Raw genomic sequence first — 23292 nt, 5'->3', positions numbered from 1 at the left:
GCACCGCACAGATTCACTGTGGTAGCTGTAGCTGAGCAGTCAGACTTCCCTCAAGAAGAGTTAGGCAGTATACAGAGGATACATAATAGGTACAGAGGCACAGTAGCACAAGCAAACACTGACCAGAGCTAGGTGTAAAAGTATAAACTTATTTATTAAAGGTACACTCATAAATTACACTAGCACAATAGAAAAGGTAAGAAAGTCAAACACAGTTACTATTACTCATATGTACATCCCTAATCATTTGTTGGACAATTCTAAGTTAACCCCACTTATTTCCAACCAGAGGTGAGCGCTTAACGTTAGATGGTACTCCAACAAGTATTACCAAAAGGGAGGGAAAAGGCAGAAATAAAGAGAGCAGTAAGGTAAAACACTTTTCACATAAGGTTAGCAAAGACAGTCAATGGTGGAACAAGGGGAATTAGTTCGGGGCCCGCTTTAGAGGGAGCCAGGCGAAAATGTGCCCAAGATCACACAATGTCACAAGTCTTTGCAGGTGAGTAGAAGAAGGTTTTACCACGGTTCTGAAAAGTCTAGTTAGGGTGTCCCAGACCTACCCAGGTTCGAGAGCCGGGGGCTAAATCTACCCCGTACAATCGGTGGCAAGGGAGGCCGGGCGGAACACAGTACCTTTAAACGTGGAAGGATTCCTCCAGCGGTGGTAGTCGTTCCTGGTAGTGGGTGCAAGTCGCGGCGTCGTCCCGAGGAAGAGGTGATCTCGACGAGTAGGAAAGCTGCAGGTCGTTGCACTACCAGGGATGAGGCCAGCCGTGGAGTTTTCCGGTCACAAAGGAATTTTACCCCTCTTTCGCGGTTGAGGTAAAAAGTGGTATCCCGGTTGCCGGGTGCTTGGCACAGGCAAGGCGGCCACGAGATGCTTCGGGACGGCGAAAAGAAGGCAGCAACTGGTTGTCCCCACCAGTTAAGGGAAGAAGACTCTCCGGCGGGAGATCTCCTCTGTCGTCGGGAAAAGTGGTGAGACGTTTCTGCGGGGCTTCACCGGGGGTGTCGTCTTGGCAGGTCGGCTCAGCTTCTCCCTCTTCGGCTTCTTAGGTCCTGTGGCGACTTCTGAAGAACCAGTCCCAAAAACCCTGATTTTATGCAGCAAACCCCCATTCATACAGCCTACCTGTCACTCAAACATGCTAAGTGGTGAGCGGGGTGGCTCACCACTTGGGCCAATCACACTAGAGTGCGACCTGAGTTGGCAAGGCAACTCGGTCCAGGGTGCCTAAACCCCCTCCCACACCCCCTGTGGTACCCAGAGAGAATGGCACCACTTTGGAGGGCTTCTGTGCAGAAGCCCGCCAAAAGTGGAACAAAGGCTCGACTCGGGTTCAGGGTTACTGAAGTGAACCTAGACGCCATTTTGGCGGCGAGTTCCGGCAAAAAATCCCAACCGGTGAATTTATTTTAAATAAATAAACCGGCGGTATCTTTAATATTGCACCAAAAAGTGGTGCATCAAAAACAATGGGAAATCCCATTGGGGAATATTCCGGTGGAATATTTCCGTGGTATCCACTGCCACCAGCCAGAACTCGGCGAGGGGGGACGGGACAGTACCCCCTCGACAACAGACCCAGGGGCAATCTAATTGCCCCTACCAGTACTTCCACAGTAAGATGGTTTGTACTGGTTAAGTTCCTAAGTTAAGACTAGTAAAGTCAATGGTAACTTTACAGACCCAGGGAGACAGTAGTCAGTCCCAGGGTGTGGAGTCTATGTTTGGGGGTCTCTAGGACACCCCTGTGCTACTGCACTGAGGGTGCTGTGTAACACACATTCAAAAACCAATGATGGCCTATGGGGAAAATTACCCCCTAGCCCATAAGCACATAGCAAGTCACAGAAAACACTCTCAAGTCATGTCCAAGAGTGAGGGTAAAAGAGTCTCACTCTTGGCAGGAGAAAAAAATAAACCCCACAAAATCCAGCAAAGCTGCTGAGGGACTCACTAGGTTAGGAAATTTAGCCTAAACAGAGAATTCTTCCTAACACTTAGGATAACTTGATGCCTGCTTCCGGGGTTGCTGGACGTGGTCTGGGTCCCCGGGGGTAGGCATCATGACACTCGGCCTCGTTCCTCTATTTGGTCACTGTTAGGCAGAAACCTGTGCAGTTCCCTTTGGGAACACTACAAAAGATTTAGGACTACAGGTGTTAGCAGTAAACCCACTGGGTAGCAGTCTGTACCACCCAGATTTACCTGGTAGCTGTGGCTGAGCAGTCAGACTTCCCTCAAGAAGAGTTAGGCAGTATGCAAAGTATACACAATAGGCACTCAGACACAATAGCACAAGCAAATACTGACCAGAGCTTTGGTATCAAGGTATATAATTATTTATTTAAAAACACACTGATTGAAACACTCCAGCACTATTATTGTAAATCACTCTCAACACAGTTACTATTATTATATATACATCCCTTATTCCTTATCAGACAAGTCTTAGTTAACACCACTTATTTCCAGACAGAGGTGAGCGCTTAACTATAGATGGCACACCAATAAGTTAACAAAAAAGGGAGGGAAAAGGGCAGAATGTAGGAAAATACACCACACTAATACTTAGGAACTCTTAAGCAGGGCAGGAAAGACAACGGTTATTTGTGAGCCAAAGTCCATAGGCCGGGCCCACTCTTGGAGAGAGCAGAGCACACATGCACCCAAGATCACACAATGACAATAGGCTTAAAAAGTCTTGCAGGGAGTTCAGAAAGGTTTTAGTTAGGCTCGGAAAAGTTTAGCCAGAGTGTCCCAGGCTAACCCAGGTTCGAAAGCCGGGGGCTAAATCTACCCCGTACAGTCGGTTGCAAGGGAAGCCAGGCAGGACACAGTACCTTATGCGGAAAGGATTTTCCAGCGGGGGCAGTTGTTCCTGGCAGCGGGTGCAAGTTTCAGCGTCGTCCAGAAGAAGAGAAGATCTCAACGTGGAGGAAAGCTGAAGGTCGGTGCACTGCCAGGGAAGAAACCAGCCGCAGAGTTTTCCGGTTAAAGGTACTACCCTTTGATTTGCAGTAGTGGTAAAACGTGGTATCCCGGTTGCCGGGGTGCTTGGCACAGGCAAGGCGGCCTCGAGATGCTCCAGGAAGCGAAAAAGGAAGCAGACTGGTTATCCCCACCAGTCGAAGGAAGGAGACTCTCCGGGCTGGAGATCTCCTCTGTCATTGGGAAAAGTGGTGAGACGGTTCAGCAGGGCTCCACCGGTGGTGTCGTCGTAGCAGGTCGGCTCAGCTTCTCCCTCGTCGCATTCTTAGGTCCTGTGGCGACTTCTAAAGTTCCAGTCCCCAAAGCCCTGCTTTTATGCAGCATACCCCCATTCACTCAGCCTAGCTGTCAATCAAACATGCTAAGTGGTGAGCCGGCCGGCTCACCACTTGGGCCAATCACACAAGAGTGCGACTTGAGTTACCAAGGTAACTCAGTCCAGGGTGCCTAAACCCCCTCCCGCACCCCCTCTGGTACCCAGACAGAGTGGCACCACTTTTGGAGGCTTCTGTGGAGAAGCCCGCCAAAAAGTGGAACAAAGGGCTCAACTTGGGTTGGAGTCACAGAAGCGAACACAAACACCATTTTAGAACCGAGTTTTGGCAAAAAATACCAACCGGAGAATTAATATTAAATAAATAAACCGGCGGTATGTTCGAGGCTATAGGAATTAAATAATTAAAGTTGGTAGCTTCGAACAATGGGAAAATCCCATAGGAAAATATTCGTGGTCGAATATAAAAAGTAGTATCCACTGCCACCAGCCAAAACTCGATCAGGGGGGACGGAGACGTGCCCCCTCGACTAACAGACCCTGGGGCAATCGAATTGCCCTGGCCAGTACGTCCACAGTATGATGGTTTGTACTGGTTCTGTTCAGAATTTGAGACTAGTAAAGCCAATGGTGACTTTACATGCCCTGGGAGACAGTAGTCAGTCCCAGGGTATGGAGTCTATACTTGGGGGTCACTATGACACCCCTATGTTACTGCACTGAGGGGGCTGTGTAACACACATCACAAAAACATATGAAGCCCTATGGAGTAAAAGACCCCATAGCCCATTAAACACATCTAGAGTCAAAGAAACACACTCAAATCATGCCCAAGAGTGAGGGTAAAAGAGTGTCACTCTTGGCAGGTGTTAGGCAGAAACCTGTGCATTTCCCTCTGGGACCACTGCAAAAGATTTAAGACTACAGGTGTTTGGCAGTAAACCCACTTGGTAGCAGTCTGTACCACACAGATTCACTTGGTAGCTGTGGCTGAGCAGTCAGACTTCCCTCAAGAAGAGTTAGGCAGTATACAGAGTATTCACAATAGGTCAAGAGCACACAATAGAACAGGTAAACACTGACCAGGGCTTGGTGTAAAAGAGATATCATTATTTATTTAAAACCACATCTAATAAAACACATAGGCACTAATATTAAGCAGTTCAAAAACACGGTCACTAAAAGATATACGCTCCCTTAAAAGGATATTAGACAAGTATTAAGTAAAGCCCCACTTATTTTCAGACAGCAGTGAGCGCTTAACGCAGATGGCACTCTAATAGTTTGTTTTAAAAGGGAGAGAAAAGCAGAGTATAAATTGGAACAGATCCCAACACTTTCACAAGAACACAACAAGCGAGGAAGGCAGAGTCAAACCGTGAAGTTAGTTTCAGAAGAGCGAACTGTGTCCAAGGTCACACGGTTGAAAAGTGCACAAAAGTCTCGAAAAGTTTCAGAAAGAGTTGGACCAAAAGAAAGGGACCAGTTAGATAGTCAAGGCGGCCAGCCCAGTCCAGAAGTTTAAGGGATTATTATTACCTTGTAGCAATCTTTAGAAAGGGAGGCCTGGCGGACACGGTACCTTAAAGTGGTGAGAATACTCCAGCGGGGGCAGTTGTTCCTGGCAGCGGATGCAAGTCGGTGCTTCGTCCGGGGGAAGAGAGGATCTTGTCGGGGAGGAAGACAGGAGTCCATTGCACTGCCAGGGAAGAAACCAGCCGCAGAGTTTCTCAGGTACAAGGAGCGGTCCGTTGATTCGCGGTTCAGTGGTGAGTGGCTATCCGGCCGCCGGGGTGCTTGGCACGGGTAGTTCGACCACAAACCGGGCTGGGGTGCGAAGAAAGAAAGGTAAACTGGTTGTGTCCACCAGTCAGGGGAAGAAGCCTCTCCAGCCGGGAGATATTCTCTGTCGTCGGGAAGTGGTGAGTCGTTTCTGCAGGACTCCACCGGTGGTGTCGTCGTGGTAGGTCGGCTCAGCTTCTCCCTCGTCGGATTCTCAGGTCCTGTGGCGACTTCTGAAGTTCCAGTCCCCAAAGCCCCGCTTTTATGCAGCATACCCCCATTCACTCAGCCTAGCTGTCAATCAAACATGCTAAGTGGTGAGCCGGCCGGCTCACCACTTGGGCAAATCACACAAGAGTGCGACTTGAGTTACCGAGGTAACTCAGTCCAGGGTGCCTAAACCCCCTCCGACACACCCTGTGGTACCCAGACAGAGTGGCACCACTTTTGGAGGCTTCTGTGGAGAAGCCCGCCAAAAAGTGGAACAAAGGGCTCGACTTGGGTTGGGGTCACAGAAGAGAACACAAACGCCATTTTAGAATTGTGTCTTCGCAAAAAATACCAACCGGAGAATTAATATTAATTAAATAAACCGGCGGTATGTTCGAGGCTATGAGAATTAAATAATTAAAGTTGGTAGCCTCGAACAATGGGAAAATCCCATAGGGAAATATTTGCGGTCGAATATAAAAAGTAGTTTCCACTGCCACCAGCCAAAACTCGATCGGGGGGGATGGAGACATGCCCCCTCGACTAACAGACCCCAGGGAAATCGAATTGCCCCGACCAGTACGTCCACAATATGATGGTTTGTACCGGTTTCTGTTAATAATTTGGGATTAGTAAAGCCAATGGTGACTTTACATGCCCTGGGGGACAGTAGTCAATCCCAGGGTATGGAGTCTATGGTGGGGTGTCACTATGACACCCCTGTGTTACTGCACGGAGGGTGCTGTGTAACACACATAGGAAAAACACATGAGACCCTATGGAGTAAAGGATCCCATAGCCCATAAAACACATTACCAATCAAAGGAATACCATTAATCATGTCCAAGAGTGGGAGAAAAAGAGTCTCACTCTTGGCAGGAGGAAAAAATCAAACTCCAGAAATCCAGCAAAGCTGCTGGGGGACTCACTAGGTTAGGAAATTCAGCCTAAAGAGAGAATTCTCCCTGACAGCAGGAGAAAAAAATAAACTCCAAAAAATCCAGCAAAGCTGCTGGGGGACTCACTAGGTTAGGAAATTCAGCCTAAACAGAGAATTCTCCCTAACAGTCACTAAACTCCTCAGTGACTTGCAATAACCTTTTTATTTTTTTTAAACTTTAATTTTTATTCACGTTTTACAAAAAAATTATCAAACATTCCCAAACTTACAGCCACCCCACTAACCCACCACCCCAACTTGTGCCCACCCCCCCAACCTCCTGTCCAAACCAAATCTGTTGTCCCGGGAGACTTTTAACGTTCTCTCCCTCTCTTAGGATGTGATGCGGCTAGTGCCCGTTACTCCGATAGGCTTGAAGCTGTCTTGCCCCGGGTCGTGGGTTCCCCAGTCCTTTGTCGCACATCTCCCAGTCAGATTCGCCCCATTGGGTGCAGGATCCCTACCCAGGATTCAATGGACCTCCCATCCCCAGGATTGTTGTACACCGTACCAGTTCGTGAGGAATGAGCCAGTGTCATTGTTTACCATAGCAGTCAATTTGTCCATCACAAACATATTTTTCACCTTTGGAAGGGGGCTCCAGGCTTTTCCATTTTTGTGTGAGAGCCACTCTACCCGCCCGCAACATTGTCTCCCACATCCTTGGGTATCGGTGCACTTCCGTTTCCTCCGGGGGGAGGCCCAGCAGCATCGGCAGAGGGTTTAGTGGTAGGAGTTCCTCTATCACTTCTGCCATCCAGCCCCTCACTAGCCCCCAGAACTCTTGGGCTTTCGGACAGTGCCACCACATATGGCTCCTGAAGACACCTGTCCGCACCCCCTCGGGCACATAGGGGACACCGCCGGGAACATCTTAGATAGTTTCACTGGGTTTCTATGCCACCCTTGCAATACCTTGAAGTTATGCTCCATGTCCGTGGTGAATAGGTTCCCGTGGAAGGCAATTTTGAATATTCTGGCCCAGGAGTCCTCTGAAATCTCCTCTCCCGCCAGTTCATTGCAGTACTTGCGGAAGCTTCTCCTTCCCTGGAGGTCATACGTGTTAAGGATTTTATACATGCACGATACCGCCCCCTTCCTCGAGGTCACCGTATCTATGAGCTTCTCAAAGGGAGTTAACTGTCTGCTCAGGTTGGGACCCCATGACTGGTCGCATAGAATGCCCTTTAGGCGGAGATACTCAAAGATGGATAGGGATCCCTGGCCGAGTGCGTCCCTTAGTTCCTCGTAAGGCAGGAATTCACCCTCCCTGAACATCTGCCCTGCCCATTATATTCCCTTATCCGACAATGCCTGGGAGTGCCTGAACCCTTTACTACCCAGATTGAGGGGATGGCCCCAGAGGGAGGTCAACGGGGACGGCCATGTAGTGAGGTACGTCGTCTGGGGCCCTTCTTTCCAAATGTCCCAGAGAACCCCCAAGGTCGGGTGGGTTTTCAGATGGCTCGGGATTACTCTACGTGGAGCCCACAAGAGGTCACGGACTTTCAGGGGGTGAGTGTCCATATCCTCCAGGTATGACCAGTACGTTCCCATTCCTTCTTTCATGTGTTCCAGGAGGACCCGCAGCTGGGCGGCAAGGAAATACAAGTGGAAGTCCAGCAACCCAAATCCTCCCTCCTCCCTTGGCAACGTCAGCGTGGCCTTCCCGCTCCTCAGGGTTTTCCCCTGCCATATAAAGTCCCGAATTGTGTTCCGTAGAACTCTAAAAGTCTGATCTGGGACGTTGGTTGGAAGAGCTGTGAAGAGGTATAGGAGCCGTGGCAATATATTCATCTTAACAGCCGTCATCCTGCCATACCAAGAAAGGATCATCCTCCCCCACCTCCTCAGGTCAGATGTGATCCCTGCCATTATGGGGTCATAGTTAGTGGTGGTCAATTTAGTTAGGTCCTGTGTGAGGAGAACACCCAGGTATCGTATTCCGGCTTTCCCCATTACAATCCTGTGAAGTATGTCTAGGGGGTCTAGCACCGGGTCCCGGGACCTCATAGGTAGCAGGATTGAATTCAAGGCGTTGACTTTCAGGCCCGAGAAGCTACCAAACTCAGCCACCAGGTCCAACAAAGGGGGGGAGCGAGGTGCCAGGGTCTACCAGGTAGACCAGGATGTCATCTGCAAATAGGGAAAGTTTAAATTCCACCTCCCCTCTTCTAATCCCCTTAATTCCTGGATGTGCTCTGATCGCTATAGCTAAAGCTTCCATCGTGAGGACGTATATCAGAGGGGAAAGAGGGCACCCCTGCCTTGTCCCACGGGAGAGGGGGAAAGTATCGGTCAACTCCCCATTCACTTGGACTCTGGCCGTGGGTGCTCTGTAAAGGGCAGTTACCCAGCTCATGATGTGGGTCCCGAAGCCCATCTTCCTTAGGAGGAGTTCCATATACCGCCATTCGACCCTATCGAACACTTTCTCCGAGTCCAAGGATAGGACACTTGCGTTAAGCTGCGACTGTTGGGCGAAGTAGAATAGGTCTATGGTTTTACGTATGTTGTCATACCCCTGCCTCCCCCGGATGAAGCCCACCTGATCCCCATGGACTAGCTACGGCATTATTCCCTCCATCCGCTTCCCCACCACCTTGGCCAGAATCTTAACATCGATATTTAGCAACGATATAGGGCGGTAGGAGGCACATTCTGCGGGGTCCTTCCCTTCTTTGGGTAGCACCGCAATAATAGCCCGCATCATGGAATCGGGGAGAGCGTCCCCCTCTAGCATGGAATTGAAAACCCTCACTAGGTAGGGGATCACAGAGGATCGCAATCTTTTGTGAAAATAGACGGAAAAACCGTCTACCCTGGGGGAAGTGCCCACCTTCATCCCGCCTATCACCCTGTCCACCTCCTCCTCGGTCACCGGACCCTCCAGTCCCTCCGCCATCTCCCTAGACAAGGCAGGGAGTTGGATTGAGTTCAGAAAATCTTCTATCGGGGCTGTCCCCCCACCATATTCAGACGAAGACAGTGTCTCATAATATTGGCGAAATGCCTCTCCAATATGGGAAGATTCGCAACCAAGGGTCCCTTGGGCGTCCCTCACTTCTCTTACCATTATGCTCCTCTGGACCTCCCTCAGCTTCCAGGCTAGGATCCTGTCCGCTTTGTCACCCTTATCATAATATTTTTGCTTGACCATCTGGAGACTTCTCTCGGTTTTGTGGAGGAGTAAGTCTTTTAGCTGGAGCCTGTAATCCTCCAGGGCGGCCACCCGGTCGCGCTCCGGGGCCCGATCCGGGGAGCCCCCCGGCTGGAGTTGGGCAATTTTTTCTCGCAGGGTCTTCTCCTGTGCCTCTCTCACCCTTTTTACCTGAGCTCCTTTTTGAATAAGGACACCTCGTAAAGTCGCCTTAAAGGCGTCCCAGAGCGTGTGTGTGCCCACTTCCCCATTGTCGTTAAGCTCGAAGAATTCTGTTATGGCGTCTACAGTTTATTGGGCGTGAACCTCGTCCTTCAATAAGGCATTGTTGCATTTCCAACGGCCTCTGCGTTCTTTTGCGCCACCCCCCGATATTGTGACCCCCACCATATCATGGTCCGACCAGGGGACGGGATCAACCGTATAGCCTGAGACATACGGACGAAGGGTTTCGTCCACCAGGATCTAATCTATCCTCGAAAACGAGGCGTGGGTGGCCGAGTAGTATGAAAAAGGGGGGACTCCCGTTTTGGGGGACGGGATTGAGTCTACCAAGCCCAGCTCCTCATTCACCCTCTGGAAGGTTTGCGCCATGGCCTCGTCCGCGGGTCTGGAGCTCTGGGGGCCCACCCACTTCCTGTCTATGGATGGGTCCAGTACCATGTTGAAATCTCCCCCCACCACCAACATGCCTTGTACAAATAGCTTGAGTCTCTCCCTTACCTCTTCCCAAAATTGGGCTTGGCCGTCATTTGGGCCGTACACCGCTGCCAGGGTCAGGGGGAGCCTTGTTAGGAGCCCCTCACCAACAAATAACGGCCCTCGGGGTCCTGCAGGGTGGCTTCACTATTGAAACGGACGCCCCTGGTGACCAGGATGGCCACCTCTTTTTTCTTCCCCTTGTGGGATGCATGGAAGACCTCTCCTATTCCACCCCCTCTCATTTTGGGTTCCTTCCCCCGCGCCCAGTGTGTCTCTTGTAAAAACAGCAGGTCCAGCTTTGCCCTCCTGAATTCTCGGCAGACCAGGGACCTCTTGGTGGGGGTGTTTAAGCCCGGTACATTCAGGGTGCCTACTCCCAGGGCCGGTTGGCAATCAGCCATAGTTTAGGTCTCCTGAACTATTGGACACCAGCTTAGCATCACTACTCCCTTCTCGCTCTTCTTGTCTCCCTGTTTGGACATTATTTGGACCTTTCCCCAACTTTTCCCCAAACTCCTTCCCAAACAGAATACCCCCAACTAACTCCGTAATCCCCTCCCCCCTACCCGGCGTCCAGCCAATTAGTTCCACCATTCCTGGCATTAGGCTGGACCACCAGACTGCCCCTCCCGACCGGGCACTCGTTTCCAAGCCTGTTATTGTGAGCCCCCCTCTTTTTCTTCCCCTCCATCGCCCCCACCTTACTTGCTGAACTGGGGGGTTCTTTATTCATCCGAACCTTCATTGCGTCGGGTCCCGCCCCTCAAGTGGACGGGTCACCCCGATCATCAGTCCTCCGAGTCATTGCGCTCCCCCTCCCTCACTGATGGTGGGGTGTTCAGCTTCCTATATTTCCTCAAGCTGGTTTTCCTTCTCGTGGTCCCCGGGCGGTCTGAGGCCCCCTCCCTGCCAGGCCCAACGGACCTCGCCTGGGGGTTGGCTCCATCACGTAATCCTGAATGGCCCCCTTGATATCGTCTTCTGTGATTAGCGTCACCCGTTGGCCCATATATTCGAAAGTCGGGGAGAATGGGTATCCCCATCTGTAACGCACGCCTTTATCCTTCAATAGTTGCGTTAGGGGGCGGCACATTCTCCGCTTCGCCAACGTGTAGGCGGAGAGGTCTTGAAAGATTGAGATCTCTGCATTGTTGTAGGAAATCGCTCCCGCTTTCCTTGCCTCCACTAGGACCTTTGCCTTGTCTGTGTAATAGTGAAATCGCGCGAGGACCGAATGGGGGCCCCCCGTCCTTCCGCCCGCTCTGTGCACCCGGTCAAATGTAAGCTCCGTGGTCATCTCTTCGGCGAAGAGGAGCGTGATTATGTCTCGCACCACACGGACTAAGTGTCTCTCCGTTTCTCCCTCCGCCTCGGGGACCCAGAAAAATCTCAGATTGTTCCTCCTCTCCCTATTTTCATAGTCGTCCATCTGTCTGGCCCTCTCCTCATCCCTCTTTTCCAGGGCCGCCAGTCGCATATCCATTTGCACCTCTTGAGTAGCTGAAGTCGACTGATTGGTCTCCACCTGCAAAAGCCTGTCTTCCACCTTATCCACCCTGTGATCAATTTTTTCCAGTTTCTGCGCTATATCAGATCGCATGTCCCGTATCTCCTGGAGTATGGATGCAAAGCCCCTCTCCATAGCTGTTGAAGATTGCGTCGGGGCTTCCGAATGGGCCATGTTCCCAGAGTGTGTAGGGACCTCTATGTTGTCTCCAGCCCCCTTGTAACGAAAGGTATGCAAGTTCTCCCGCCAGTTCATTCGGGCATTTCGTGTACCTGCTTCGCCGGCCACCACTGGCCCGGGGCCTATGTGATTGCCCCCCCGGAGCAAGTGGCGGAGACCGGAGTAAGTTCCGCCGATGAGCCCGTTAAGTGGGAGGGGACCTTCAGGCGGGCACACGGCCCACCGGGTCCGGGTGGGGGCCACACACCCGGGTCTGTCTCCCTGGCCAGCTAAGTCCTGGTAGACTGCAGGCGGGCACACGCCCTGCGAGCTAGCGCGGGGGCCTCCACCTGACAAAAGCGGACGCCAGATGATTCTTCTAGGTTGGCGTGGCGATGCTGCTGCTCAGTTTCTTGGGAGGGGGGGGCGCCGGATCACTGACCTTTGCCGCAGTTGTCTGACCTTCCCCTGGCCACGGGCCACAATAGTCCCGAGGACCCTACGCAGGAGAGGAGGGGGGCCGCTCTCCCTCCTCGGGTGCCGCCGCTTCTCTGGCCCAGCCGCGCTGCAATGGCCCTGGCCGAGCTCTCTGCGGCATCTGCCAGGACCGCTCAAGGTGCGGGGGCCACTGTCGCTGGGCCGCCCTGGATTTGTCTCCGCTGGGTGGTGGGCTCTGCTCCGCCACCACCAGCTCCCCTCACCGGTGGGTATGGGGGACCAGCGCCCTCTCACTCCGGGAGCCCCGGCCCGGCACTCCGCAGTGTTTTCATCCTCCTGCACCAGGGGGCGGGGCGGTCCGTGTCCTCGTCCTGTTCCGGGACCGTTGTCCCCTGTCCTCGTGTCCCCCAGCGGCTGTGAGCGGTGGGCTGTCTGTGGGAACCCGACTCTCTGGTGTGCGTCCCCTGCCTCGCCGGGCAGCGCCTTCTCTTTCGGGGCCGCGGCCGAGGGATCTCCCCTCCAGGCCTTCCCCTCGCTCCGTCACCTTGGGCCGTGAAGCCCGTTCTCCATCGTCTCGTTGCCCCCGAAGACCGCTCTTTCGAGCAAAGGCGGCACGGGGGAGTCCAACCGCCGATCCGGCACTGTGTTGTCGCCAGGGGGGCGGGGGGGGGCTCAATCCCGTTCAACGGCCCGATTTCGGCGGGGGAGCTACGCTCAGGCTGCCATCACCTGCGCGCCCCCTGGTGGCCTCCGCAATATCCTTTTAATGTACAGTAGGGGGTACATAATGCCATATATCTGGAATTTAACTCTCTTATTTCCCTTCTACCATGAGGGCTTAGTCCTGCTCATTCTAGAGAAACCACTCTCTTGCCTGCTGCATATGTCCTCATTTTATCTCGCCACTTTAAACATTTTCCCCTTCCATGCTTCTAGATTTGTCTGCTGCTTGTGGGCCAGCGATTCTTCCTGTTTTCTTACCTTTGTGTTCTGAGATCCATAAGGCTTGGTCTTTGGTACCTTATTTTGTCTTTGTATACTATTCCTCTTTCAGCTATTATCCATTCATTTGGCTTTCATTGCCACGTTTATGCTTAGGATGTTTTAGATCTTTTCTCCTTTTCCATTTTCTCTGATCAACTTCACTCTCCTCTCTCTGATTGTCTTTCAGCCATCAAAATATGGATCCTTCCTCGTTCCACTTATTTTAAACATACCAAAACTCAGTCTGTTTCCTTGTTCGTTACTCTTATGATTGCTTTCCTCCTCTATTTATCTCCTTCCATCTTGACTCTCTCTCTTTCAGTGTCTGCTCATAACCTTACTGTCTTTTTGACTCCTTTCTAATAATATTTCTTCTTGCCTGTTTCTTTGAATGCAGTGGAATAACCTTCATAAAAGTCACCCATTTCTAACTTTGTTCATCCACTAAAGCTCTTCTTCTTACTTTGGTCTTTTCACAACTTGACAATTGTTCTCTTCTTGTAGTACTCCCTGCCTACACTCTCACCCCTCTTAAATCTATTATTAATTCTGCTATTCATCTTCTCTGTTTGCTTTCTCTGTGCTCTCAATTCTCTCAATCTCTCAGTAATCTTCGATGGCTCCCTTTGCTTCCTCAGCCCTAGTTACATTACTGCATTCTTTTTAAATTAATTGATGGCCTTGCTTCATCTTATCTTTCTTCTCTGGTGTTTGCCTTTATTCCTAATTGTACCATTCAATCTTCTCTGTTTCTCTTGGCTATCCTTTGCCCTCCTTGTGCTCCATTTAGTTTTTGCTAGTGTGTAGTTCGTGCTCCCAAACTCTGGAATGCTCTGCCTTTATCTCTATGTTTTGCCTCAACTCTTTCATCTGTTTGATGCTCTTTAAATGCCCTACTTCTTGAATGTAACTGTAAGTTAATGTTGGCTGGTTCTTTTGTAGCATGTTAGCGTTATTGTAATCCTTTTGTAAAGCACTTTGGCAAAAGCATTTTATAAATCCAAAAATAAATACATAACATCTAAGTGGGAGGGAGTCCCTTTTCTCATAGATGAAGCTAGCCAACTGCGCCCCTGAGGGAGTTTCAATTAATTTCCATGTTTCTCCACTATTCCATAGCTTTTGCATGATATACCTGACAGGCTATGCCCATAGTTACAGATGCATACTATAACCAATGTAACAAAGGTGATTGTTGAGTTCTATGTTGTACTGCCCGTTGCTTTTTGCCCATCTCCTGCACTCTAAGATGTGCTGATTCTATACATGTGTGTTCCCATACAGGTATCAGGTGCCGCACGTTGCCAGCAATACCAAATGGATCATACCAATGTTCATCCAGTGTTTTCCTAGACTCTCGCTGTGATTATACTTGCCTTCCTGGCTACCACATGGAGGGAGACCGCAACAGAGTCTGCATGGAAAATGGACGATGGAGTGGTAACGAGCCGGTCTGTGTAGGTAATTTTCGCCAATGTGTTTATGTAACATTTTATTTTCGTGATTGAAGACTGTAAAAGTACTCTAGTACTGTAGGAAGGTCGAGCAATGACCGAACATGCATCAGAAGATGAGATGTAAAGTGCCTTTATTAAGTTTAATATTACAAGGTGTTAGGTTGGATAAATGCCAATAGAAACTGGGGAACGGATATAAAATGAAATATGGAATGCTTCTGTAAAACAGTGTCAAAAATGGGACAATAGAAAGTGGGGAAAAGTGGAGTTCTCCAGGTGCTGTCTGCTCCTCAGAATAGGGAGATCTTTCAAAATCCAGGTCTTAGACCTAATCCTGAAAGTCTCTGGGCCTCATTACGACCCATGTGGCAGAGGGTTAACGGCGCCGGTAGAGCTGCTGGCGCCGTTAACCCTCTACCGCCTCATTACGAGGTCTCCTCGCGGGTCCCGCTAAGGACGTCTGGTAAAACCAGGCGTCCTTAGCGGGACCCGCTAGCAGACCAGGATGCTAAAGACGGGCCTGTCATTAACGGGCCCATTGTTAGCATCCTCCCCATTCCCATTGAGCCCTATGGGGGCTCAAATGGGAATGGGGTTGTACCGGGTCTGGGTCCCAGGAAAGGGAATTACCAGGCCCTCCAAAGTCAGAATGGCCCGGTAATTCCCGATTCCAGGAACCCGGATCCGGTACCCAGTATGGGGGTAGCCATGCTGCTAAAAGCGTCGTAATGAAGCCCTCTGTCCCTCTAGGTACACCATAGTCTAGTCCAAAGGTGATGGCCAACATAAATGTTCAAACATATTCTTAATGAGTCCTTTAGCTTCTTGGCTAATCATAAACCTCTACAAACTGTTCCACAGTTCTGCTTCTGCCCAAAAAAGGCGTTCATAAACCTAAGGTTCAAACTCCATCCCTTATATTAGAAAAAAAACAAAATCATGATACTCTTCTTACGTCCCTCCGGGAACTCTGTTTCCCCTCAGGTCTCTCCAAGACCTCTGGTTCTCTCACAGCTCGGTTAGGCCTCTCTACAACCTCTGAGTGGTAACAAGTATTTCCCTCCCCTCGTTCAGGCACCTTTTCAGAAAGACAATATTCTGTACGTTCTGCTAGGGGGTTTTCTTCATAAACTTCCTAGAAGCCCCCAGTCTTCAGGCCTTCCTTCTGGTTTCCTTTCTTGCTGGTTGAACCTGGGTCTGGGTTCCCCTCTCAGTGCACCACTAAGCTTCTTAGTGTGATCTTAGGCATACATCAGCTGTAGCATCTGTTGCTCTCCAGAATAGCGGGTCAACTACCTCTTCTCAAGCAGTTGGTTCCACAGGTATCCAGGGAGTGGTTAGAACCACGTATGCTTCATACTATTCTTTGTCCCTTTTTGGTTTTCTCCAGACTTATTTATAGTCTTGGGCCGGTATCTACCTTTGTAAGGGGAACCAGGATTGATCCTTACACTCAATGGCTTGTTTTGGGTTTCATGATTGGCTAGCCTTCTCTTGAGGTTTTGGTGGAAAGGTTGTCTCAGTACCAGGTCAGGTCTGCCGGGGGATCAGTGGCCCCTACCGGCATTCTCGTATTAAGGTGTTCCGGAAAGGGTGCCGGTACGTTGCTACCGGCACCCTTATTTCCGGACTGGCATACTTAGAATGAGGGCCATAGAGTCTGAATCACTAATGGAATGTTTGCAGACTCTTGAGGAGGGGGAATGTTTTAAACTGAAAGGAATACATCTGGTTTGGAAAGATTCTGCTCAGTTGGGACATTTGGGACGTTGGAATCAAGGTTAGAGAGAGAGAGGTTTGTTTGGAGCAGTGACAGAGGGATGCTACTTATGAAAGAGAGATGAGGGGTATCATCTGGAGTGACGTAGAGAGGATGTTAGTACAGGTGGGAAGAGAATATTATGAGAGAGACATTAGACAGATGTGAGGAGAAGAAAGGTAACAGCTTGGAGGAGAAGAGAATGTTTGCTGAAGAGAAAACAGAGGCAGATATTAGAGGGAATCTATATAAGGGATAGGGTAGTGGAGAGACTAGAAACAGAGATACTAACTGGGAGAGGGCAAGACACGATATTGGATGAGAAGAGGGTTGTTGTGAGGATATGAAACAAGATGACAGGAAGTTGGAAAAGAGTTGGAAGACGAGGGTCATTAACAGAGGCACAGAACGATTAAATGCTGAGATAGGGGGCTTAGATGTCTAAAAGAAGACCGAAAAGCGGATACCTGCTAATGTATCAGAGTCAGTAGCCTGACCCTGTCAGTGGGACCGCGGACCCCTCCCAACCTGGGACAGAGGGACTACTTGAACATAGGCCAGAGACAGCCCTGTCCCAGAGGCGGGAGGAATGCAGAACATAACCCCCCTCATGTGCCATGTCTGTTAAACCTGGTACCACCCTCTGTCACAGAAAACTTCCCAGTACTGTTTCTGTTCGGGTTCTCTTTTTTCTTTTTCAGTACAGCAAGACCCAGCATGCACGGCAACAGCGGCGAAACAACCAAATTAAAGGGAAAACAGAAATGCTGCAACTAAAACAGACCTTGAACCTTCACCACAACCAAACAGCATCTAGCAAACCAGAATGGCAAAAAACTAAACCCAGAGAAAGAATACCAAACTTTCAGACCCACAAGCACACCAGAGACACAGCAGAGAAACCATTGGAGACTGCAAACAAAATCGTGCTGGAAAACAGGGCGGGGTTTAGAGTTTTTTTTTAAAGCTTTCCACATCTGAAACCCAGCCCCTGGGGACAAGACAGGTACAGATTGGGGCTCATTATAAGTTTGGTGGTAGCCATGCCCTTATTAAGGGCATGGCTACTGCCAAACTCGCTACCGGCCCCGGCACCCGCGATTGGGCCATTACCGGCCCATTACGAGATGAATGGGCCGGTAATTGCCCATTCACGGGTGCCGGTATTGCCAGCCTCCCGATCCCCATTCTGCCCAATAGGGCAGAATGGGTGTCGGTAGCATGGTTGCACCGGCACCGTTAATAGAAGGGCCGGTACAATCACAAATTCTGCTCGCGGGTGTCGGTCTGCACGCCTGGTCAGACCATGCGTGCAGTCCGGCACCGGCAAGCAGAACTCGTGATATGGCGGAGAGGTAAGAACGGCTCCACATCCGTAATGAGGCCCATTGTCTCCTAGAGTAAGGTGAGCACTGGAACCAATGGAAGAGGGGTGAGTGAGCACCAGGAAGAGCATAGTATATAAGGGGCTGTGAAGGATCCTGAGTCAGAAACAGACAACTGGTTAAAAAAAAAAAGTATTCTAAAAACAGTTTTATTCAACTCAAAATGCAGGGTGGATGAATGCCTATTGTGCACTATGCTAATGGGGATTTCCCTACCCAAAGAAAACTAAGGGTAGTCTACATCAGGAAGTCCAAAGTAAAACAGTTGTCTGTTTCCAAAACCTATACTTTCCATCACAACTAACTATATACAATCTGTAGGGATGTCAGCATCAGAATGGAATAGTGTTGAAGGTAAAGTTCAGAGCTTCTCCTAGCTCTCTGGCTTGTACTCAGCTCCCCTTCCCCAAGTTCAAGGTACTTCAGCAAATACAGGGGTTCCTTTCACCAATAGTTCAAATCTTCCAGCTTTCAAAACAACACTTGACTTGAGTATCACAACAAAGTCCTGGCACAACACAAGCTTCTTAATAGGTGGTTTCAGGGGCTATTCCATTTAGGGTCCCCCGGTCTACGCGCAGTTGTCGGACCACACGGTCCACCCATTACAGGTCACGACCAAGACCTCTCCTTGACTGCTTTGCCTCTGACATCAGTCCACTGCTTCTCCTCAGCAGTGAGGTTTGACTCAGCCACATGTGTCATACTATCCTGGCGAGGCATTGTGGCTTGGGTAACCACCTTGCACTTGTTACACCTCTTTATATTTCCTTGGCTCCTGCCAATGCTTCTTTATACAGTTCTTTGCACCAGTATTGGATTTCTTATATCTTGCATTCAACTCCTTGTGCTCTTGGCTCCTTGTTCTCTTGGCTTTGCTAGCACTTGCTTCAGTTAATGCAGTTCATTATTTCCATGCGGTTTCAAACTTTTCTTTCAGTAAATGTTACAGTGTTTCTTTCACTCCTTTCAATATGCCAAAGTATTTCCAACTTGCTTTCAATTCGTTCAGTATTGAAAATCACCGTGCTCACACTTTGTCTGGTATTAAAAATGTACCTTAATGTGCTTTCGGTCCATTCAGTATCACCGCCTGCCAGCTCGGTGTTCCCCCACTCTGGTTCCCTTCACCGGTCTGTCTTACGGCTCCTTGCGAGTCCTTCTGCCTCCACTGGTTCCCGGTTCTCTGTGCAGTCGCTCGTGTCTCCTCTCCTGGCGGTCTTCTTGTGGCTCACGCACACCCAGGCAATGCTTCCATGGCGAAGCAGGATACTTAGGACTGCTTCCTTCGGTCTGTCCGGCCTCCTTCTCATGGCTTGTCACCGGCCTCCAACCTCTTCTGTTACTACTTCCTGCTGCATACACTCTGCACTGCTTCATGGGCCTCCAGCGCTCCTCCTGCCATGTTGCCTCACCGGAGAGTTCTCTCAGCATGCAGCTGACCGTGCTCCTGCAGCTGACCGTGCTTCCACAGCTGACTCCATTTGTGATGGGCCTTTAGCTTTTGAAGCTCCCGCCTTTGTTTCCATTACAAAAAGGACTAGACCGCTCAACAGCATAGTGATAGTCCTTCCTTTCTCTAGTTGTCTTCCTCTTCTTTCCAGTACTTACTTGGGGCTGATAAGTTTTCATATTTACGAAATGAGGATGTGTTAATCTAGTTGTCCTCTTCTTCGTCCTAGTAGCATATTGATGACATTTTGGGGATAATTTAGGGAGTGTTTTGCTCTCCCAAAATAAGTGCACGGATGTCTTATTATTTTTCCCCAATACACAAAGAAGGAAGGCTGTGTACTCTTGGAATGCAATAACTAATTCACTCTCATTTAGCTTATAGAACTGGCTCTTATACGGCTGTTTATTAACTCAAATAAATGTTACAGAATAAAATGCAGAATTAAGAAAACAGATTAGTTCACCATTGGCATACTTGCGCACCACTTCATTCCTGCCAATAACTTCACTGGACAGCTTCCCAAACCAGGCTTGACAATGAGAGACAGCACAATGGGACCGACCGGGCCAGATAAGATACGTCCACCTTCTCTCAGCCCAGCAGAAGCTATCTGTCTCTTTCTGACATCCTCGTCTGATGCCCCCCAATCTAACTCACACAACTACAGAACAGTACTTTTACAGATAGGCCCCCTGCCGATAGAACTCCACTGACACTCGGCCGATGTACCCTGTGGAATGCCGTAACAAGTAAACACTTTCTGCATCTCATGGGAGCCAAAAGAACTGCTTTTGGCTCCTGCGAAATTCAAAACAAACTGTGACTGGCCTGGGCAAAAACAAGATATTTTTCTGATTCAGAAAATGCAGACGTTATTCAGAAATTAGGCCTTTGCTGAAGCTTGGAAGCAAGTGTCCAATGCTGCTCCCGGAATGCATTTCACACAGACTCCATGGGCTTCATTACAAGTGTGGCAGTCTGGAAATAAGGGCGCCGGTAGCACCGTACCGGCACCCTTTCCGGACCGCCACACTACAACTCTGCCTTCCTGGGCCTTTGCTCCCACCAGGTCTGACTTGCCGGGCGCAACGGCCCGGTAGGCAGAGCTGTCACGGAAGCACCGGCACCATTAGCAAAGGTGCTGGTGCTTCCATGTCCCCATTCCCATGGAGCCCTATGAGACTCCATGGGAATGGGGACTAACATTTTCCGGCGCCTGGCTTCGCAGTTCGCTAGGACTTGTAATGTTCCGGTGGCACTGGGAAGTCAGGCACTGGTAAAGTGTTACGAGTCTGGGCGGCAACCCTCCAGTAGCACCAGCGGACTACCACCAGACTCGTAATAAGGCCCATGTTTGAGTCAAAGATATTCCATTTTTTAAACGCATTACAGGGAGTCACAGTGAAAGGGTTGACAAAATCCCAAGTCTCCTCCACCCAGGTGATCCTCCCTCGCATATCCACCCCCAGGGCCGGGATCCAAAAGTGATGGCTTTTCCCTGGCCACCTGAGAAGAGGATACCTGGGGAAAAGAAGTGAGAATGCCCTCTGGTTCCTCACATACCCTTCCCCTGTGCGGGTTAGACCTCAATGTTTCACAAGAAAACTGGGAGAGAAAGTCGAGGTTCCCCTGGTCTCAACCCTTCCGCTGTTCCACTGTGAAACAGTATGGCTGGAGGTCTTAACACTCCAGCATAACCCTTGTGTTTGTATCCTTCCTCTGACTGATCCATACTAAATGGGAATGATCAGTGACTAATCTGAATTTGCGTCCCAACAAGTAATTCTTCAGATGTAATATGGCCCACTTAATTGCCAGGGCTTCTAGCTCAATAGCTGAGTAGTTCTTTTCTCAGGGGAATAACGTCCTACTGATGTAGAGTATGGGCTGTTCCAGTCCATCATGATTTTTGTTTTTTTTTATTTTAAACTTCTTTTTATTCATTTAGCGTGGCAGCAAAAAAGACAGGCGAACATCGCCAGACAGGTACAATGCAGGAACAATAAGTATACAGTGCAGGTAAACAGGGGTTACAACACAGATGTGTACAGCCACTGGGCACTTTCATAACATAAACAACACGAAGTCCGGGAGCTATGGTGGAGGCGTGAAACCTGGTCGGTGGGGAGAGGTGGCTAGGGGAGATGTGGCTGGTGTCACATTCAGATCTGACATATAAGATCGGAACCTGGGCCAGATATTCCTGGGCCTAGAGTGAGTGGGTTGTAGGAGAGACCAAGTTTCCTCCGAGTCCGAGGCCCACGTGACTGCTCTTAGCCATTGGGCGTGCGTGGGAGGCCAGGGGCGAAGCCAGCACGGCAGGATGGAGCGAACAGCAAGAAGCATGCAGAGGCCCGCTAGTTTTCTGGAGTTCCGGGGGAGGTCCGGGAGGTCGTGAAAGAGGCATACCACCGGGGAGGGATTGATGGGGTAATCGAGTATGGCTGACACCGTCGAACAGACCGCTTCCCAAAACTGTGAAAGGCGAGGGCAGGACCAAACCATATGAATGTAATCAGCCGCATCGTGGCCGCACCTAGGGCAGCTAGAGGGGTGATCATTGGACATGTGGTGCAATCTGATTGGGGTATAGTGGAACCTATGTAGGATTTTAAACTGTATCAATTTGAAGTGGGAGTTGAAGGACACCCTGTATATACGATCACATAAGTGCGCCCAACGCTCATCAGACATTTCAACACCCAGGTCCACCTCCCACGCCCGCCTCAGCTTAGTGAATTCTGGAATAGATCTGGATTGCAGCATAGTGTATAGTCTAGATATTTTACCTCTAGTGGGTGAGGGTGAGGTGAGCTCCTCAATGATAGGGTCATCCGGTGGTAAAGCCGGAAACATCGAATAATTACGCTTAAGGGTCCTGCGAAGAGATGAATATTGGAGCCACACACTCCGGCCTCTTCTCAAGGACAATGGGAGGTCGGGCCACGCAACAAATATTCCCTGATCGAACACATCACGCAGCAACTCATATCCCGACTCAGCCCAGCGCTGGGCCATGGCCGATGGTACCCGTGGGACCCCAGGTAGGAAGTTCCAGAGTGGGAGGTTTCCATGGAAGATGTGAGTCATACCAAGCAATTTCCACATTTTGGCCAGTGCCAGGGATGTGCAGGTAACTGGGCTCTGTGAGTCCAGCTCCAGAAGGGTGGGCTGTATCAACAGGGAGCGAATGTCACGGTCGCAGACCGCAAGCTTCTCGAGTTTGACGTGTGGGGGGGGTCCGTTATGTCGAACCAGTAGGATGTATATTGAATTTGGGGTACCAACCTGTATTTAAAGAAGTCAGGGGCGCTGAAGCCTCCGTGAGCCATGGGGGTAGATAAGGTGTCCAGTTTAAGGCGGACCGCGCCCGAATGCCAGAGAAAGGAATTGACCGTGCGAGTCAGTTCCCGGAAGAAACCATCTCCCGGCCACAGGTGGATGTTAGCGAACTTGTAGAGTAACTGGGGTAACACCACCATTTTCAGTAGACCTATCCTACCTGCAGGGGATATTGGAAGTTTGTCCCAGGCTAGGACCTTAGATGACAAATATGTGAGATACTTTTGATAGTTCTCGTTGAATGTCAATGCTCCATGACGTGTTATCTCGATCCCCAAATAGGTGAAAGTAGACTGAGCCCATGTGAACCCCAGAGTGTCCGGGGGGGGAGGGTGCATTCTGTAAGAGGAAAAAGTGTAGATTTCGAACAATTCACCTTGAGGCCAGAGATCCGACTTGTGTTGTGCTTGATGTCATCCAGTATTGGGGACAAATTGACAGAAGGAGAGCGTATAAGCAGCAAAGCGTCATCGGCGCATAAGGACACTATATCTGCCTGGCCCGCAGTACGGAGTCCTCTATGTGCGTGAAATTGACGGAGCATGTCAGCGAAGGGCTCTGTTGCTATAGCGAAGATCAGGGGAGAGAAGGGGCATCCCTGTCTCGTCCCTCTAGCGATCCCAAAGAGGGGGGAACAATGGTCACCTGTACGGACCCTAGCCACGGGGTCGGAATAGAGCAATCTGACTCAGGAGAGAAAAGAGGGGCCAAACCTACAGCTCTCAAGAACCCTCCACAA

At 50.1% G+C, this 23292-nt stretch overlaps 1 protein-coding gene across 3 annotated transcripts in view; it reads left to right on the top strand.

Annotated features, from left to right (window-relative positions):
* SRPX2 (sushi repeat containing protein X-linked 2) overlaps positions 1-23292 on the top strand; it is a 1035003-nt gene that overhangs the window by 633597 nt on the left and 378114 nt on the right. For all 3 annotated transcript variants that reach the window (XM_069612957.1, XM_069612956.1, XM_069612958.1), the window contains one exon: positions 14439-14615. In XM_069612957.1, coding sequence (XP_069469058.1) covers positions 14439-14615 — 177 coding nt within the window. The remainder of the gene's footprint in view (positions 1-14438; positions 14616-23292) is intronic.

The sequence above is a fragment of the Ambystoma mexicanum genome, chromosome 5p (genome assembly GCF_040938575.1).
Source record: "Ambystoma mexicanum isolate Mex_15411 chromosome 5p, UKY_AmexF1_1, whole genome shotgun sequence".
NCBI lineage: Eukaryota > Metazoa > Chordata > Amphibia > Caudata > Ambystomatidae > Ambystoma > Ambystoma mexicanum.
Note: the sequence above shows the minus strand (reverse complement) of the source record. Positions and strands in the feature narration are given on the sequence as shown.